This window comes from Strix uralensis, chromosome 10 (assembly GCF_047716275.1).
Source record: "Strix uralensis isolate ZFMK-TIS-50842 chromosome 10, bStrUra1, whole genome shotgun sequence".
Taxonomy (NCBI): domain Eukaryota; kingdom Metazoa; phylum Chordata; class Aves; order Strigiformes; family Strigidae; genus Strix; species Strix uralensis.
The window spans coordinates 7,159,383-7,179,174 of NC_133981.1; the positions used below are offsets into that span (position 1 = coordinate 7,159,383).

The 19,792-nt window shown below is 41.4% G+C and overlaps 1 protein-coding gene across 9 annotated transcripts in view; it reads left to right on the forward strand.

Moving 5' to 3' along the window:
• The first annotated feature begins 262 nt into the window (after window positions 1-262).
• Window positions 263-19,792, forward strand: part of SLC25A26 (solute carrier family 25 member 26) — an 89,487-nt gene continuing 69,957 nt past the window's right edge. For 8 of the 9 annotated variants that reach the window (XR_012630242.1, XR_012630237.1, XR_012630239.1 and 5 more), the window contains exons 1-3: window positions 263-446; window positions 2,376-2,532; window positions 4,161-4,270. Coding sequence is in view for 3 of the 9 variants with exons in the window: in XM_074879088.1 (XP_074735189.1) it covers window positions 414-446; window positions 2,376-2,532; window positions 4,161-4,270 (300 nt within the window). In the remaining 6 variants the exon portion in view is untranslated. The remainder of the gene's footprint in view (window positions 447-2,375; window positions 2,533-4,160; window positions 4,271-19,792) is intronic. The other variant, XM_074879090.1, reaches the window with a different exon arrangement.

Genomic DNA, 19,792 nt, shown 5'->3' on the forward strand with positions numbered 1-19,792 from the left:
CGCCTCTTTCCCCCCTCTTCTGGAGCGGCACGGCTGCTAGCGCGCAGCAAATCACCATTAAGTAATAACTAATTAATGCCTGGTGATAACTAACGTGTGCTTTCGCTCTTTCAGCGCTAACGCTTTAGTGCGAGGCTCAGGCCCTGCCGTGTTCCCCCGTCCCGCGCCGCGCTGAGGGCAGAGGGAGGGGCGGGGTTGAGGCAGCGGCGTCGCGGCCCGCTGTGCGCATGCGCAGCGCTCCGCACAGGCGCAGTGACGTCACGCTCCCGCCTGACCACGGGTCAGGGGCAGTAACATGGCTGCGCCCGTGCGCAGCCCGGGGCACGGCTAGAGCGGGGCGTTTAGTCCCGTCCCGCGGTGCGGGGAGCCGGTCTGTGCCGCGCCGTGTCGCCACCCGCTATCGCCACCCCTGCATGGAGCCGCGGGAGTCCTGGGCGGCCTTGGCGGTGAGTGCGCGGGCCCGGGCCTGCCCGTTGCCAAGGCGACGCGGCGGCCTCGGCTGCCGGCGCAGCGCTGAAGGGCGGCGGGAGCGCGCCTGGGCTCGTCTCCTCTTGGCTTCAACAGCCACCCGCGGGCGGGGGGTGTTGGGGCCGTGGAGAGGCCGCGGCGCTGCTGGGTGGGCGCACTGTGAAGCGCGTGCCTTGCGCTGCGTTTCCCGCCCTAAAAATCTATTTTTCCATGTGTGCTCTCCGCAGCGTCGCGTGCGGGGGTGTAAAGCCCCCAGTCTCCATAGCCGGGGGCCTCCTTGGAAATATCCACCGTTCGCTCTGGGTTCTGTGGGGAAAATCATGGACATGGTGCCCTGGACTAGCGTGAGGGGGAGCTGCGGGCCCTGCGCCTGCTGGGAGGGTTGAGCTCCCTGCCCCAAATACTCCAGGGGCAACCGGCTGCCAGCTGCAACATCATGGTTCGGAGCAATTGAATTAGGTCCTGGTTTTGTTTAATCGTTTCAGTAGGGTTAAGTTTAATAGGCATGTCCAACTCCTGGTAAAGGTTTTTCAGCTGTTTAGCTTCTGATAATGCTACTGTTACTGAAAGGTGAAGGAGAAGGTGCATTTTAGTTGTCTTATTATCTAAAAATCATTACTGTTTTCTGCAGATGGTGTAAGTGCACAGGTATTGTCGCCCTCTGGCAGGTGCTCTATTATCTGCTTCATGAATTTAAATGACGTTTAAGATACAGAACTTTGAAAACTAAAGAAGCAATTAGTAACTTCTGATTCATGTTTTAACAGATGGCTAGATTAAATCTGATTAAATCTGATCAATGTTATTTTGAGCAGATAAGGATTTTGATGAAAAAGAGTGAAGAAAAATCAATGCATGCAAAATAGCCAACTAGATTAAAAGAGTAATTAACTTATTGATTAAAACTTTAGTAGTAGATAGTGAACACCTCTCTGAATCCTTGGTTGGCCCTGACAAAAAGACCAGAGTAAGACACGTGATTTGTTTTCAGGCAGAGGTAAAAATCTGTGCAGCTGTTTCTTTTGTGCTGTTCTATATGAGGTAGACTTCAAACTATGTTTTCTGTTCTGAGTAACAGTGCATCTAAATAATGTCTCATTGAATTTTTTTTAAAATTAGTTTTTCTATTTATTTCAGTTTCCTCCTCCTTTTTTTGACAAGTAATTATTTTCTACAGGTCATCCATGTCCTAGGGAAATTTAAAAAAGAAAATAATGTAGAAACACAGACACTTGATAAAGATTGAGCTTTAGTTGGAATGATTTTTTTAGGGTTTGGTTTTAAGAATTGCTTTGGATAAAAACCTTCCCCTTTTCCTTATGACTTTGAAAACATTTTTATTTAATATGTGGGGGTTTGTTTCAGGCTTTTGTCAGCAAAAGAACATAAAGCAGTTTTACTTCAGGCTTTTCAACAAAGGAAATAGGGGGGTAACACTTTAAGTGAAGAAGTTTGCTAGACAAATGTCAATGTGCTTTCTAGAGATGATTACAGGGGAAGCAGAATTGCTTCTGTCTTTCCCCGATCTTATCACTCTTATCACGCAACTTCCTAGAGGTGCTGGTCATTCTTCGCTGTGTCATCTTGATAAGTGGCATTCACTGTCTTGCTTTTATGTGTAGTGGGAAGGTGTTGCATTGCTTTGCTTGTGCTATTCAAACCACTGAGATTGTTTTGAAAATACCTTAAAAATGGTTTAAAGGTTGTAATATCTATTGCTTTCTTTTCTTGAAGCTTCCTTGTATAGCTATAGAAGCTATTGAGGTCTGTATCAGTTTATAATTTGACCTCAGAAAGGATATGGTCAGTAGTGCTTTAGTTTAGGCATGTCTCAGTTACTCACAGAAGCACCACAGCTTCACCTCTATGAATATTAATGCGCTTTATTCCACGGTTTTGTCTCAAAGGCCGGTGGAGTTGCTGGTGTCTGTGTCGACTTGATCCTTTTTCCCCTGGATACTGTAAAAACAAGACTGCAGAGTCCTCAAGGATTTAGGAAGGCTGGTGGTTTTCGTGGCATCTATGCTGGTGTTCCTTCCACTGCTATAGGATCCTTTCCAAATGGTAAATTTTCTTTGGCTTATGCTTTGTCTTCTTTAAGTGGGAACTTACACAGTATAGGCCATTTATGTCTGTGGCTTCCTCTCCTGCAGGTGACTGAATTCTGTGAGTCCATGTCCAGCTGTGAAAAGCAGTTTCTAGAATTGTACAGTATTGAACAAACGCTTTGAGCAAGCCTGGAATGAAGGCTGCTGCATGTTTACTCTGAAAAGCAACGCTTACACCTTGGAAGTGTTCCTGGATGTGTCTTATAAGCCTGTCCTTACTTAAAGGGGCACCCTAAAGCATTTCCAGGTGCCAAAGAGGGCTTGAGTCTTGCTTGCCCTGGACACTTTTGTCATGACCCACTCTTCCATGGTGCTGGAAATGAAACAAAATTCCAAGTGCTTGAGCACTGGAGGTCTCTGAGCTAATTGCCCTGGGATTGCTATGCTGGTCTTTTTCTTCCTAGAAACAACTACATTTACAATGCACATAGACATTGGGAACACTTTTGAAACTGAAGTTTTAAAAAAGTAAATGGTTGTAGTCCCTGCAGGCATCTAAAATTCCTAATGCCTTTGTCCATTTTGTCTTTGTAGGGAGGGATAAAAAAGTAGCAAGCTATGCTGTCAGTAGTAAATGTTAGGAGAACTTTGCTGACAAATCCACTGACACCTTCAGATGTTTGATGTCCTTCCTAAGATGGTTTTAAAAAATTCAGTTCTTTATCTTGTCTGCTCTGTTATCTCCTTTTGAGGTGATAAGCATCTTTTGATTAGCAGAAGGCAATTCACATAGCCCTTCTTTACAATTAAAATCTGTTCCCCCGCAAGACATTTCAGTTTTTTCAGGATTTACATCTTCAAAATCTGAACTGTGGTTTTATCTTTCCAACATATGACTGAGAACAGAAATTACCTTTAGGAAAAGGAGTAACCCTTAAGGTGCAAGTGCCTTTGTAGTTGACTGTTGCAGTGAATAAACACAGCTCATGTTGCTATGCTCAGTTTAGTTTTGTATGTTTCTTGTTCACTGGACAGGACTTTTACTAGTCCTTCATAAGCTTGGAAGAATTTTTTTATGGAGCTAAAGTGCAAAATATTAAACTGATGGTAGCTAGGAAGAAGTTATTAATAACTGCTACTGAAACAGTTTTGCGCATTGCAGGGTAGCAGTCTTGTATTGATGACTTCTGGGTTGCCTTGTTTTTTTTCTTTTCCATTAATCAACTGGTTGGTTTGTTTGGATTGTTTGCTTTTTTTCTAAAAAATAAAGACCATCCATCCAATTCAACCAAACAACCTCCTCTTTACCCTTCCTATCTATGAATATGGAAGATACTATTTTTTCAAAACCCACTGGACGTTCATGACTAACACATCTTGCCTTATCTCAATACTAAATATGGCCATAAGTCCTGACACCTTTGAAATTAATGGGAGGTTTGCCAGTGATAGCCAGGAGCATGAATTTCTGAAGGAGTTATCCCACAGATTGTGTTGATATGGTTGTACTCTTTTGGGGCAAAAATATCCCGTTTTCAACTACAGTTGCAGAATAATAAATGACAAAATCCACGTCTAAATGTATTTGTGCTAGTTCTGTGATGGAGGAACAGTTAAATGACTGCATGTATTCTTGAATTTCAGCTGCTGCATTTTTTATCACCTACGAGAATGTGAAATCTGTGCTGCACCATGGCTCTGCATCTTACTTGACTCCAGCAACACACATGATGGCTGCCTCCCTTGGGGAAGTGGTAAGGAAGAAGTTCACATATTGTGTGTCTGTGGGGAGAGAGGAAACCATTCAATTATGAAAACTCAGGTTTGGTGTCCTATCTGACTTTTTTGAGTGTTGACCATCTTTATACTTGTGACAGTGATTACTAAAATATTACTTTTTAATTAAGTGTTGGCACTTGTAAGGATCGTTTCAAAATGAATAAACGAGTCAGTAACAATTCTTAATAGGCCTATTGGCTGATCTTGCTAAGTCAGTAGATAGTGGAAGTGTGGATTGTTCCAAAACATGAATACACCTTCACATTGTAGTGCTTGTGTGTCAGTGTTCACATTCAGGAAAGGGTTTTACAGCCTTTCGGCTTCATGTGGGGTAGTCATGGAAAGGATTTTTGTTTTTAAAATAACCGTAAGACAATGATGTTTTATGTAAAGTAGGTAGGTGCCATCACCTGAAACCCATGCACCTTGGTGTGTAAGAACCAGTATCTCTTCCTCCTTCCCTTCATGCATTCCCATTCAGCCAACGCCATTTATCAAAGTATTTTATTGCATTTACAAGCAGGCTCTCTTAGTGGGTGTACAAAGTGATGTGACAGGATTGGGCAGCTGGAGGCTGTGTAACTTCACTTACCAAATGATGTGTAGTGATTTCCTGATGAAGCCTGTCTCGGTGGAAGGTGTCATGGGGAATCTAATGAAGCTTTTTCCCTCAGGATGAACATCTGTATGTTTTAGTGACAGCTTTTCACAGGGTCTCTCTGATAGTTCTAGCCCTTAGTTTAGTGTATTGGTTGGGTTATTGCAGGATAAACATACATGTGAATAATGAAAATAATTTCTATATACAAGCTTTTTGGAAACTCCTCCTACTTTTTGAAAAAGTTGCTGTGTTTCTTATCCATTAAATCCGTTACTTTGTTTACAGCAGGTTCTGGAGCTGCAGGTAATGGCTTGCTTTGCCTGGGTTTATACAATACCCAGAATAATTGGGACCATATTCTGTTGAACACTTTAGATGATCGTTAAGGAAGGTCACAAGAGAAGCCTCTCGTTTTGATGTGTAGGTTGCCCTTGGCTTGTTAACAGCATGGACTTTGCAGGAATTAATTGTGTGTGTGAGTGGGTGGGTTTTTGTTTGTTTTTTATACTGTAAGTTACAAATGAAATAGCATTAGCCTATTGAATTTAAGTAACAAAATACCTCTTGCCCTTGTGACTTTCCAATCTATCTAGGCTGTTTCCCAGCTTATATTAACCACTCCTTAGCTTTTTTTTTTTTTTTGAGAGAAGGAAAAGTTTTCAGTACTAAGGAAATGTCAAGGCTTTGACTTTTATATTCCAGTTTAAGACCATAAAATTAATTTTGCTGCCAGCCTGTAATGCCAGGGTGACTGGACAACCTGTAGATCCACAGAGTTGAAAGTTTAGCTCTGGTAAGAGCTAGTACGTGACACTCTGTAACAGGAACTGTGCAAATAGACTGTAGAAAGTGTTGAAAGAGAACACTTCTGGATGTGATCAATGACCATTTCTATGTGATCCAGACACAAACTTGTCTATAGGTGATGATGCTTTATCCTAGAGGCTTGAATATTGTGTTTTTAAAAACTGTTTCCAAGGTTATTTGCAGACAAAAAGAGCAAAGTTGCTTTGGGTTAGCTGAATCAAATTTATTCTAGGTTCAGCAAAATCCTTCTTTCCCCAGATACTCCTCGTTTCTAACTGCAGAGCTGGCACAGTGCCTTGGCAGTGTTCGGGGCAGGGTGTCCAGCTGTAAACAGTCCATTGCTGTTCCTACCAGCGCTGTCCACCTCCTTTCTCCTGCTTTTGTCACACTTGGGTGTTTCTTGGCACTGCAGTGGTGAAATGGGGTGTGAATTGCTGTGTCTCCACAAGTGTGGGGGAGAAGAATGGGCTGTTGGAAATGAGATTTTCTGGCTCTTTTGCAACTTAGCCCATGATGTGGGGCAGAAAAATATATCATGTCTGTGGTTCCATATTCTGCTTTTATTAACTTAGTTTTTAAATCTCTTGTGACACTGGCTTCTTCCTCTCCATCACAGGTAGCTGTGTATTCGTACTCCCCGTGGAGGCTTACCTTATTTGTCGGTTGGTCCCAAGCTACCAGGGGTGCAGAGGGATCTGTGCCATTTTGGCTTACCACCAGGTGCCTCGCTATTGCACCAGCATAGCCTACTACTTCCCACGGGAAGCAGCTCAGCTTTCCCTGCTCTCTGTGGGTTCAGCTTTGATTCCCAAGTAACTTTTAGTCTTCTGTGAAAATGATGCTGATTAGATTGAATGGGACTTAGCCAGGGAACTTAATTTAACATACCAAACACATGAAGGTAGGTGAATGCAGCACCTACTAACCACTCTGGTAGTGGTTATAGGCCTGAGTAGATAGAACATGATAGATTTAGGACTGGGTGGGATATGTTTGTGTTGCTGCCTCAGGTGGATCCTTTTTGGTCTTGATTAGATCCTGTGCTGTCAAGTTGTGACTTCTGACTTAAGGCAATGCACAGAACTCATTGCCATGGAAATTCTATACAGGCTGTTAGAAATCAGCGTGAGGTTCTTCACCGCTACAGCAATGCATAGCCCTTAAATTCCTTGTTTGCCTGGCATCTCATGGAACAGCAGATCCAAGAGGTGTTTTAAGCTTCTCAAGTGCTGTTTCAGAATCAAGCAAAATGACGATCGGGCTCATGAAGGGGTGCAAGTGCTCTGTGATAAACTCCTCTGAAAAGAAAGGTCTCTTCTTTTGTGAGTGGGTAATTTATAGCATACTTTCTCTGCCTGTGAGGATTCTGTGAGAAAACTATAACAGGGTAATTCAGTCATCAGCAGACAAAGAACAGTTGGCTACAGATGACTCCTTACATGATTACAGAACCTGTTGCCTGTTTTTCCAAGGTGGTCTGTAGTCTTGTGACCCTTACAGTTCAGGCACTTAATCATTTTTTGGGCTGACAAATGGGGATGCAGCATAGTTAACTGAGTTGCTCAGGGCTGTCTCATCTGCTTGGCTCTTGCTTCTCTAAGGCCAGAGAAATATGCAGTGATAGCCATTGAAATGGCAATCTGACTTTATGGTGTGGAAACTGCGGTGTTGTAACAGCCATTTTTCAGCTCGTAAGATTCTGCTTTTTGCTAGCTTTTCTTCTCCTCTTGGTGTGATGGGAGAACTAAGCTCTAAAATAATTGAGATAGGGATTTAGAGGTTTGCTACAACAAACCTGTAATAAAAATAGCACAAAGCAAGATCTTCTCACATTTGTTTTACATAAAGTCTTAGCTGATCAATAGAAATATATAAACTATCCCAAATCGCATCAGGGTGAAAGTTATAATTACAGTGTTATTGATTAGTCATTAAGTTTTAATCAGGGCATAACCACTGGGACTAGTATTTTGTCAGCAGGTTTTTTTAATACGTACTTCTCTTTTGTACACTTTAATAATTACTATGCTATAAATCGCTTTTAAATATGAAATAATAAGCCAAAGACTCTGTCATGTTAGGGTTCCCAAAGCACCTCTTTGCATTTCCAAACTCTCTTTTTACAAAATGGAGAAATTAAGATTTAGAGCAAGAAACTGACAGTGGATTTCTAGGTTTGCTGCTCCTTCACTGGTGAGCATAAATGAGTCAGCTACCTCCTTGTGCATCAATAAAATGTGAGTATGTGCTAAGCTTAGAGATATGTTAATGCTGACTAATCTGTGTTTTGAATGCGACCCAGTAAAAATAATAAAATAGACAAAGAGGAAAAAAATGCAAAGATTGCATCAAGATATGTTAAAATATATGGGAGAAATTGGTCAAATGAGAGCTCTTAGCTTTTATAACAGCTGCTTTTTTGTATTGTTACAGCCTGTGTAAATTCATGGGAAACGCATTTGCCTGGAACTGGTCTGGTTCAATTTCCCAGTTCCAGGCTAAGAGGCACAAAACCAAGCAGTAAAAAGTCAGAGGCTGTAGCATGGTCTGTTAGGTTTTTTTCCCTTTCAGGCAGGAGGAATATAGAAGGCTAATCTCATCTCCCAGAGTGAGATAAAGAAAAGTACATACAAAATCTGACCCTGTTAAACATAATTATTTTTTTCTATAACTGAATCTTGCTGTATAGGGACTCTGAATATCCCATAATACATGAAAAATTACTTACAAAGACACAGCCAAAACTCTAGAGGGCAGATATATGGCATCTCATCTCATCAAGGAAGAATAAGGTTGAAGAATACATGAGTTACAAAAGCAGGGGAAAACCCTTATTATACCGGTTGTGTAACTGAAATTTGGAGATAGGAAACACACTTGCTGTATCCAGGGCTTTGGAATTTTTCATCTTGACTCTACATTGCCCTGTATGTTTAGTCTGCCTGTATCTTTACAGTGAGCTGCCAAATGTACTTGGAAAACATGATGTCATAGGGAGTGGAAAGGAAAACCAGATGTTCTAAAATTTTACTTTTAATACTAAAGCAGTGTAAGTAACTCTGAGAAGGAGCAGAATTTTTAACCTCCTAGTGCCCATTTTAAATAGTAACCAGGTGCATCTTGCAGATCCAGAGTTAGTTGTACAGCTTCAGATTGATTTGTACAGAATTTTTTGTCAGTTTAATATGACAGTGTATACTATTAATTACAAAAAGTGTTGATAAAAGGAAGTCCCCCTCTGGGCCTCCCCCACCAGCCTCCTGCAAACAGGATTTTATGGGATAAGTTTAAGACTGTCCCAGTTTGACCGATGAGGCTTCCTTCGTGAGTGCCAAAGTGGTTGGATTCAGCACGGTTAATTTTACATCCTGCTGGCTTTTCCGTGGAGGTGAGAATAAAGTCGTTTGGATCATGTTCTAGAGAAGCTAGCTGACAACAGCCTTTTCCATCTAATATTTAGACATTGTTATGGTTACAATCTATGCATTGCAAGATATTTAGTGAAGGTTTTGGGCTGTTGCTTGTAAATATCATGTTCACTCTTATCTTTGTGACATTTTTGATTGGCTGTGTTTGGTGATGTCTTTTTTTATTTTTATTTTTTTTTCCTGCTAGGAAAGTAAGCTACTTTGACTTTCAGCTCACTTGTGAGAAAGTGTGTGGGAGGACTGAGGACCAGGATGGGAGGTAGATGTCCTGTTCTTTTGGCAGTCAGCAGTAATGACCATGCTCTGGAAATAGATTACCAGCTGAAGTTATTGAGCTGGTTTTGTCCTTGTGTAAGCTTCCAAAGTACTTTATGATTACAGTGCTGGAGATGTGTTGACACTGTGCAGTGCATCCCCAGGGCTACCAGATCCCAGGTTACTTGCACTGAAGTGGTGTGTCTGCAGAGTATGCCATAGCACCAGGCAGGGTAACTCAGATCCTGAAAGCTGCCTAGTCGTATTAGTGATACTGCTTGCATTCGTTTGTCCTGTTAAATTTTTAAGCTGATGTAGCCATGATACTTTAGGTTCCTCATTTGGCTTGTTTTCCTCCTGCTTCAGTGTCTCTGCACTGTGGTCCCTTGAGTTGTATAAATGCTGGACCAAGCTCATGGGTCTAGGAAGGTGTTTCTGGTCTGGCTGCAGGAATTGTAAAACTTGGGCTACCTACTAGGATTTGGTGGAACATGAACCTCGTAGGAAAAGCTGGAAACCTCGGCTGTGTTCTGAGAGAGCTCTGAATGGTGAGGTAGGGACTGCTCCCTCTGAAGATGGTAGGCTTGGCTGTCCTCAGCAAGCAGGATTTTGGCATAGCCTGATACTTAACTTTTTTCCAAAATTTGAGACAGGAGGGATGTTGAATTGATTTGAATGGAAACATCCAAAAGTTTGTCGCTTCACTGGGGAGAGGGGATCATGTGGCTCCACAGGGCAAGGTGAGGATGGGTATTTCAAGGTGAAATTCCAAGCTCAATTGTGTATTCCAGTGTGTTGCCACTTAAGATACTTTTATGATAAGAGCAAAGTGTGTGGTTCATCTGTGATTAGCATCTGACCCTCAGTATTAATAACTTGGGAATTTTTTTATCTGCTGTTGGGATATGTCAAATAGAAAAGCTTCTTAATGCAGGAATTATCTTTCTGGGGAATTCAGCTAGCTTTCTCTAGTCCTAACTTGTTTCTTAGAAGAAGCAAGCCCAAATGCAAGTTACAGTTTACAAATCATGATTCTGTACAATAGCATTTTGAGTGTGCTTTTAATTCAAATAAAGATGGAAAGTCCATGTTTGATATTATTTTAGGCTTGGGTGTTTTTTTTTTTCTGGGGGGGAAGAAAAGGCATTTTAGACATGGTAGACAAAAATCATGTTGTCTATCTCTGTCCAGAAATCAGCCCCTTTCCTCTGCCCTGGTATCTTTTGAAACAGTTAACTAGTTTCAGTTTTTTGGAGACTCCTGTTCTTCTAGTGTATTGGTATGAATTCCATGAGAGTAACTGGCTAAGTCAGAGAAGAACGTTGCTATTAATGCCTGTTCTGAGGAAAAGGCAGAAGCATGAGTCAGATGAATCCACAGAGTAATATCATGAAAGAATCTCCAGCAGGATAATTGGTCAGGACATTGCAGCATGGTAAGCCCTAGAAGATCAGTTTGCAGGAGCCCAATCTAACAGAGATGAAACAGCTGCTAACATCAGACATGGAGTTAAGATTTTAGCTGTTTGAAACTCTAAAACTTGCACGTTGGAAGATGTGGCTTTTCAGTTCAACAGGGAAGCTGGACACTCTAGGGAGAGTTGCTTCTGAATCAACAATTGTCTGCTGCAACAAAGAAGTGATGTAGTACTTACTGTGTCTAGGATTTGGGCTAATGACTTTGAATTTTTAACTATCCCTTTTCTAAGAACTAATAAGTGAACAAAACTGTTTAAAAACAAAAAGCTGCATTTTCTGCTTCGCATCCTATCTCCTCTCAACCAGTGTAGTATGTGCTGGCAGACCGTAGTATTTAAAAGTAATATCCAAAATCTGACAGCAGTCAAAGTTTGATAGGACCTCTTCCACAGTACTCAAGCTTCTTTCGCTGTTTCCATTGATCAGTGCCTACCATTTTAGGTGTGACTGTGTCTTTTGTGCTGTGCGTATCTGGGTGCATGTAGACACTAAGGAGGGGAACGTGCCGACCCTGGCAAGGTGAGCAGTGGTAGGGAGTGCAGCAGCGTAGGTGGTCTTTTGAATTAATCATGGTGGATTTTGAAATATTCATAAATTAATCTAGGTGAGATCAGGTCTGCAATACGGAGGCTACAGGATTTTTGCCAAATCGGTATGCAGAAGCGTAGCTGAGCAGTGGTTGGAAGATGGCTGTGAAGGTGAGGCTGCTGCCATTGAGAGCTAATGTAGAGCGGATGGAAATTCAAATTAGAGCTGCAGCTGAAAATTGGTTGTAAATAAAGATGAATGGAGGCATGAATCCAGAAATGCTGCCAACAAATTCATCATACAATTAAAGGCTGAAACAGCAAATTAAGAACTGTCAAACTCCTAAGCAGCCACCCACGCTGATCTTCTCTTGTATCTTCCATGTTAACTGGGTGTATTGGCTCTTCTTCATCAGCTGCCTTCCTAGATTGCTTCGTGTTATCTACTCAATTCAGGGCTTGGAGGACATGCTACTTTGCAGTAAAGAGTAGAAGCCGGATGGTTGTCATCTCTTTCCTTTCACTCCTAGGGCTGATATTCAGCTGATCAAGAAATATTTGTAGCTCAAAGTGTCCATAGAGGAAAGCTAATTTGGGTTAAAGAGTGTAAGTGAGAAATAAATAATTTAAAAGTATTTCCTGATGGATTTCCTGGCTTGCCACATATTTTGTCAGAGTCAGCTTTGGAAATGTCTGAGATACTTTGGAATAAACTTACCTTAAACTAAGATTCTGTACAGGGTTTGTCGGGAATAACTATTTCTGAATAGCTCTGTATGTGGACAAGCCTGTAATTCTTTAAGTGAAAAGGCTGTAGGAAAGAGTAAGGGATCAATTAAAGGAAAATACTTGATAAAATACAACGTAGTTGAAATTTCCGTGTTCTGGGCCAACGTAACCCCAAGAGGCTGAGCAAATTGTAAAATACTAGTCATCTTTCAACAGGAGACTTAATGTGTTTTCAGAAAATATTGCCTGTGTTCTCTTGCCTGGAATCTCATTAACATTTGTCCTCCTGTAACACAGCCTGACCCCACTTGGCTCGCTGGAAACAGTTTTATGCTGGATGGGATGCACCATGCTACTTTTGCTGAAAGAACAGTTTGGCTGGTGGATGTGATTAGTTTCTTAAGCATTTTAAAATAAGTTTAACAGACTCTCAGTGGTGGAAGAGTTGCTGGGATAGATCAGATCATGCAGACAACTCTGTAGGTTGAATTAAGGGTCTACTCTTCTTTGGCTTTAAGGCTTTCTGTGTTTAAATGTGGTAGTAATTTATGATTCAAGCATCAACTGGGTTAAGGAAGATTTTTTTTTTTTAAAGCTATTCAACTGTCTGATTTTTGCCACTCGAGTTTAAACCAACTGCTTGTGACTGTACTGAGGAGCTTCAAAATCTGTGGGGCACTTAGATTGTGCTGGAGTACAAAGATGTGCGTAACAGTAGGCCACTTTCAGTAAGTTTTAGGTTCAGTTTTAAAAAGGAAACAAAACTCTACATTGATTAAACTTTGAAAGACCAATTTAGCTATTCAAAGCACAAACTTTCAGAACATCTGCAGTGAGAAATACTTCCGTGAAGAAGTGTTTAGTGTCAGCCTTGTCAGCTTCACAAACTTTTCCTGATCTTTGCCTGTTAACTCATATAATTTGGGTAACAGTTTCTCCTTGCAGTGAAGAAAGCTCAGCACAAATTTCCACTGTTTGAGGACAAAGGTTTTTCAAGGTGTATCTGACATGGCTGATGGAGTCGTAGGCAGGGAACCCACAGCAAGAGTTGTAGAGCTTTTAGCGGGACAGTTGAAGAGCCACATGTGGCAAAGGAAATCGGAGAGAGGGGCAGAAGCCCATGTTGAGAGGGCTATTGAAGTGATGGACAAGGAGCAAGCTGAGGTGAAAAGGCTCAGCCAGGATGGCCATTGTGAAGGAAGAAGTGTGTGGTGGTGCAGATTATGCTCTGGAGCAGGAAGAAGTGAGCTCTGGAAGGCAATAATAAGGAGCTGACTTAGGTTTGACAATGACAGGATGAAATAACACTCTGCGAAACAGCTCTGCAGATTCCAGGTGAAGTCATGTAAGGTGGAAACTTGGAGGAAATTGAAAATGTTTGTGCAGAAGCTTTGGTTTCCCCAATGCTTGTGACATTTGGTCCCTGTGAATGGTCTCATCTCTGAAATATAGTATGTTTTTAAGCTCTGGGAAGCGCTGAGATCTGAGGGATCTTGCTGGGTGAGATTACTCTTTGAAGAAATGTTTCCTGCCAGCATACAGGGGAGCTGCAGTTAAATTAATGAAGGCCCTATTGTGTCAGTCAGAGAGAAAGATGGGACAGAGAGCTTGGCATTGTCTAAACTTTCCCATCCAGAGCCCATTAGTCAAAACTTGTTCTCTCCATGGGGTTTAAACTAGGAGTGGAGTCACCTGTTCATGACCCCAGCAGCTTTGCACAGGACTGAGTTTAACTATGCTGGAAGGGCACATCCATGCTGTGCGTGAGTGTGGGAGGGGAAAATAAGATTAGCATATACTGAGGTTTTATTTTGAAGATGAACACTTTTTCTCTGAGACTGGCACTTAAAGCAGAAACTGATAGTGGACAGTACCATTTCTGTCATCTCTGGAGACAATTTCTTCATTAAAATAGGTGTTAATGCTTCAGTTCTCCACTTCAGTTGTGCTTTATCAGGTAGCACAGCCTGCTGACAAGCACGTGTGGAAGGACTTGTTCACAACGTGAGTTCTGACTCACAGCAAATTACAGACCATAGAAACTTATATTTTTGTTCTACCTTGGTCAAAAGGGCAGCAATTATTTAGATGAAGGTTTATTGGTGTTTGAACTGTTATGGGTCTATGATTGCAGCAGTTCAGGCCTCTCTGTTCAAAGAAAATATGAAACCAAATGACAAAATGTGTATTTCATGTTTCTCTGCTTTTCTGTTAATTTTCCTGGTGATATAAAGGGTGAGGTAGTTCATCTTCTGTCTACAGATACATCTCATGCTTCCCACCTCCCCCACTATCGAACATGCCCAATGCAAGAGTTGTGACCACAGCTTAGGTACAGTTATTTGGAGGATGAAATACTTTGATAATCTCATAACATTGCATTGAAAAAAATCTCTTTTTTCTCTTCTGTTGGAGAGGGGAATTCCAGTGAGATGTGAAGAAGCAAACATAAATTTACAGAGTTTGGAGAGGCATGGAAAGCTGCAGTGCTGAATTCGAGGTTTGTTGAGAGCCTCTGACCTGAACTAAGAAGGGAATTTCCCCTTCTTTTTCAGGATCCAAAGGAAATCAGTGCAATTTAAGATCTCTTAATTTTAGACTTGCCTATTATTTTAATCATTCAGTTATCCAAGGAATGGAAAAGGACATTTTTCATGTTTCAGATTAAAAATAGTAACTTCCTACTTAGAAGGGATCATCTGACATAGAAATTGAGATGCTCAGATTTGTCATATTTATTAACCTATTTTGGGAAACAGTATTTTTTTTTTGTATAAAAGAACTGGACAAGAAACCATCGACACAACAAACCAGAGCTATAAGGTAGTTTTGTCTACAAGAGTATGACCAGGACTAATGCAGAGCGCACTTTAAAAAATAACAAACAACAAACCCAAAACACCAGAAACATCTTTATTGCTTCTCTTTGAACAAGGTTTTAGAGTGATTCTGTTTTTCTTGCTCTTCCTGCATTATGTTGGAGCAGGCAATCCTTCTGACCTTCAAGAATGGGGTGAGAGATTAGGATTTTGTTACCAGATTGACTGCAGTTTAAACATATGTCCTTTGATAAGTCATAGCCTCTTTGTTGTCACTTTTGTTGAGCAGCTTTTTCTCCCAAACAGGTTAGTGATTATCTTGCACAGGTATTGTAAGCTTTAGTTTAAAGCCTCTGCTCTCTGGACACAAAATGGTATAGTGCCATAAATTAGGTTCTTATTTGATTAAGAATAAACTTATGCAAATGACATTTAAGAGTAACTCTCCCCAGGTATGTTCCTTTAGTTCTGTGTAAAGTATTAAATTATATTTATATGGTGAACATCAATTAAACCTTCCCAGCACATTGAGGTAAAGTCATTAAAACCAACCCACTGCTTGGGAAATTTAAAATTAAAATCCTTTAGAAATTGTTTAAAGGGTTTAAAACTGCAGCACAGAAAACTTTTTTGGTGCTTACAGCATGTTTCTGTACCCAATTTTCAAAGTAGGCTTAGCTATGCAAGCCAGAGACATGCTCGGAGTCAGTGAGTGCAGGTTCCTAAATCACCAGCCACTATCATTTTCCAGAACAGTTCTCTGTCCTCAGACTTGTCTTCTGTCTTGTAGCAGAATAGCTGGCTAATTACTAAGTGGAACACATTTGGTCTCTATCCTCACCCAAGCCCAGGTGAGTGGAGAGAATAGATCAGCTCGCTAGGCGGGAGCACATTGGGTGCCAGGATTTTAACAGAATGGGCTCTTAGTCTTTGCCCTTCAGTAGCCTGTCTTAAGAGCATGGGTAATACCTGTCTTTTACTAAAGATAAGAAGTGCTTAGACTGTATGGTTGTGGGAGCTTTTAAGAGTGTGAGACAGATCATCAGATGTGCAAGGTGCATGCCAGGCTGCCTAAGGAAATGCTTTCTCAAGCTGCTCTCCTTAGAGGTCCAAAGCTGCTAATGGCGTTGTACCACCTGTGTCCCTGATTCTGAGAAAAACCTGCCCTGCCTCAACCTGATTTAAATACCCAGCATAAACCGTTAATAGCAACTGTAACACCTGCTCTGTCCTCTTTGGAATGTTTCTGGATACATCTCATGTACAGATCATGCCTGCAAGGTTGGTGGTCAACTGTAGTGTTAGGTACCTTAAAACAAGTGCGCGTTATCCTTAATTCTCTATTAAATTCTACAAAACCAGTCATGTAGAAAATGGTTAGCCTGGAGCACAAGGGATGGAAGCAAAAGGCTTTTAATCTAAATGGGTTATGTTAATATTTAGATAATAATATAGCTCTGAGGACCAGGAGGAGTTTTGCTCCTTTCTAAAGATGTTGTCATTGTCTTATGTTTGGTTTTGCCTAAAGAACATATTAGATAGAGGATCAGGGACCTGCTGGTGAGCTAGGAGTGGTGTCTTGGTGGTTTGCAGGTAAGCGCTTACTCCAGAATTTGCAGTGGCAATGCAGTGGGTCCTTTCTAGTCCAAGCAGCTACTTCGCGTTCTTTGTCACATTAACCACAAAATCGTTTATCTCCTTTGGGTTGCGAGGTTTTTTCCAGCTGTTTTCAGTGGGCTGTGTTTGCTGCTGGTTTCCCTGAATGAGCAGTGAGCTGCATGTATCTTGCAGCTTTCACAGTTCCCTGGCTATTGAATCATCAAGGCCTGGATGACCTAATGTACCAAACCCCCTTGTAAGCAGGGCGCTCTCCTCTTTGCTCTTTCTTATTATGTGTCTTGTGTTACTGTCTAGAGAAAAATGCTTGGTAGCCTTGTGCTGATGACTTAAGTGAGTACTGCCTAATTCTGAACAGCTGCTCCAGCTTTGAGTAGGATTGGCCCCTATGCAGAAGTTAGTGCTTTAAGATAAGGTGTTCCCAATAAACTTGGGTCAGCCTGTGCCAAAGGCTTTGTGCAGGTTCCTGCTGCTATTTGCAACAGATCTTATTTTCCGTTAGCTACAGTCACATAGGAACAGGTTTCTGACATACTGAATCAAGCTGTTTAAATCGGTCTATATATAAAGAGGTTTTCTGTTGACTTCAAGGCGCTTTTGAGACTTTAATTGCACTGGTCATTCTTCATCGGTCAGAACCAGGGAAGTCTGGTTCCAGCACGAATTTGTCCAGGAGATGGCAGCATTGATGCACGCAAGGAGTAGCCAAAAGTTAAAACACTTTTTTCCCTGAGCTGACAGAGGGAAAAAAATTACCTTCATTTAATTGGAAGATATACTGTCTTAGCAATACACAGATAAATGTTAACAAAATAGACCTATTTTTAGCTTTTGTCCCTAACTGGCTAATGCAAGTCAGTAAATTAAAAATGCACTTAGGTTTGTGTCTAAATACTGGATTCACCCTTTGACCTGGTAATGATTTAACACAAAGATTTTGAAATTCAATGCTCTTTTGTTCAGAAGTGGTTATAGTAACAAAAGTCTAGAAAGATAATAGGTGCTAATATTGTAATTTCTGCATACCTGCTCTGTAAACTAATAATAGCTTTGCCTGTAGCTGTAAAATCAGGTTTTGTTAAAGCTTAAATCTAAATATCCTTGAGCCTTTTGTTTCAGTGTTATTGTCTTTCTGCTTTATGGTATGTATACACGTGCATTGGTGCGGGGGAGAGAGTCTGAAAACTGGAAAATTGTATTACCTGACCTGGTAAATAAGGAGCTTATAGGGCAACATCCATTTTTCCCCTGAACTTGGTCTGTAGATCTTGATTCTGTCTTTCAGCTTCTGTCAAAAGATGGGAATAATTCTGGGCTCCAGAGCTTTTTTTGGAAAGATGAGCATGGCCCCTATCAACAGGGTGCTGTTGTCTGATACTTCAATGTTGGCTGAGGTAGCTGAGGGTCCACTGCTGTACCCTCTCCATGGCTGGCTATGCAGATGTTTGACAGAGACCTGATTTGTCACGGGGTCATCCCTAGAATTGGTAGGATGCACCAGGAATGGTTTGCCAGCCTGTATTGTGCTCTTCTGTGGCAAGCAACTGGCTACATCTATGTGAACAGCCAAGAGATTAAAAAGCAATTTCTTCCTGGGATCTTGATAATTAGGGAGGTGAATGGGCTCTTGCTGTGCGAGGTCACATTATTGCCTCTCGTGTATTTATCTAGTAGTTGATGCAAGTAACAGCATATACATGGACAGTTACTGCGGAGCAGCTGCACAATTATATCTTTCACCCTCGCTCGGGCAATTTGCTTATAGCTTTCAGAGGTCTGAAAATTTAAGTATGAATTCTCTTGGTGCAGCATTAGCATACTGGTGCTGCCTGAACATATTTAGCTAAGAAAGCAAACCGTTGAGGTCTGTGGTGTGTTCTTTTAACTTTGGCAATGTTACCTGGAAGGCGCTGCAGTGATTGAGATCTGAGCATAATAGATCAGAGATTTTTCTGCACCCATCTGTCCCAGGCTGTTACTTTTTTGTTAACCTTGTGGGCTAATAAGATACATGTAAACTTAATCTGGCATACTTCCCTTTAGAGACCTGCGTTTGACATCAAAAGATTGCTTGGATTGTTACTGGTAGTAGGGTACACACGTAGGAACAAATCAGGTAACATGTTGTAAGTTCAGGTGCTCAGCGAAAATGTCACGGTTCAGTCGGATGTTGGCAGCTGCAGCTTGTGGCTTTTTTTTTTTAGTACCAGAAGTGCCCTATGGAGCCAATCTGACAGTTCAGCCTGGGTGACACGAGCCTTTATTTCCTTTCATAACAGCACAGTGTAATCACTGTTTTTGTTCTTGTGCAGCCACAGGCTCCCTTGTAAGCGCAAATTCAAATGGGAGAAACATCAAAGTTAATTTGAAATGAAATGCACCCCAAGTTGTCTGGGGAAAATGGAGACGTTACTTTGTAGCCACCCTTCTCCTGCCAAAACTGCAGCACCCCAGATGTCAGGAAGCCACGCTGCGCTCTTTGTCTGGTCTTGATTGACTAGATTGTTTTCATCCGAGCCTTTTTAAAGCTTTCCTTCTGCTTCCATATTTTTAAGGAATAAAAAGCTAATATAAGGACATGGAGTGTTATGAAGCATGAAGTTCTATAAATATTTATGCTGAACTATCAAAAAACTTGACAGTTCTTATTTTCTTGACAGATTGGGGTCACTTGTTATTTTTGACCCTGAGAATTGAAGAGCACATGGAGTTAGATCTGTTTGTAATGACTTTTGGATATTGTCTGGTAAACCTGTAGGAATGCAACAGGATAACAGACTTTTTCTTGGGTCTTTTTGTGAAAATGGAACTTAAACCTTGTACCATGTTACCCACAAATGGCCACTGAAGTTACTGTCTCTGTGCAATCCTGACAGTGAGTTCTTGAACTTTCTTTGTCACTTGTGACTTTCTGAGTTAGCATCTTGGTTTGCCACTTGAGCTGGACAGCTTTCACCTAGGTTGCTCTTGACTGGAAGTACTCAGTGATCACTTTTATGTCTACACAGTGTGTTCCTGAGCCCAGTACAGGGTGGGATTGGGGAAGGCTGAAAATCTGGCAAAGGCCCACGGTGTCTCCAGAGTTTTGCCACCAGTCCCAGCACTGCTTTAAGTATCCCTGGGACTAACTGAAGACAAACTTTTAAGAAAAATTTAAGTGCTGATAAACAGGCTTTTTCTAGAGAGATGAGAGGCTTGTAACTCTCTGACACTTCAGGGTCCTCATTCCTCAAAAC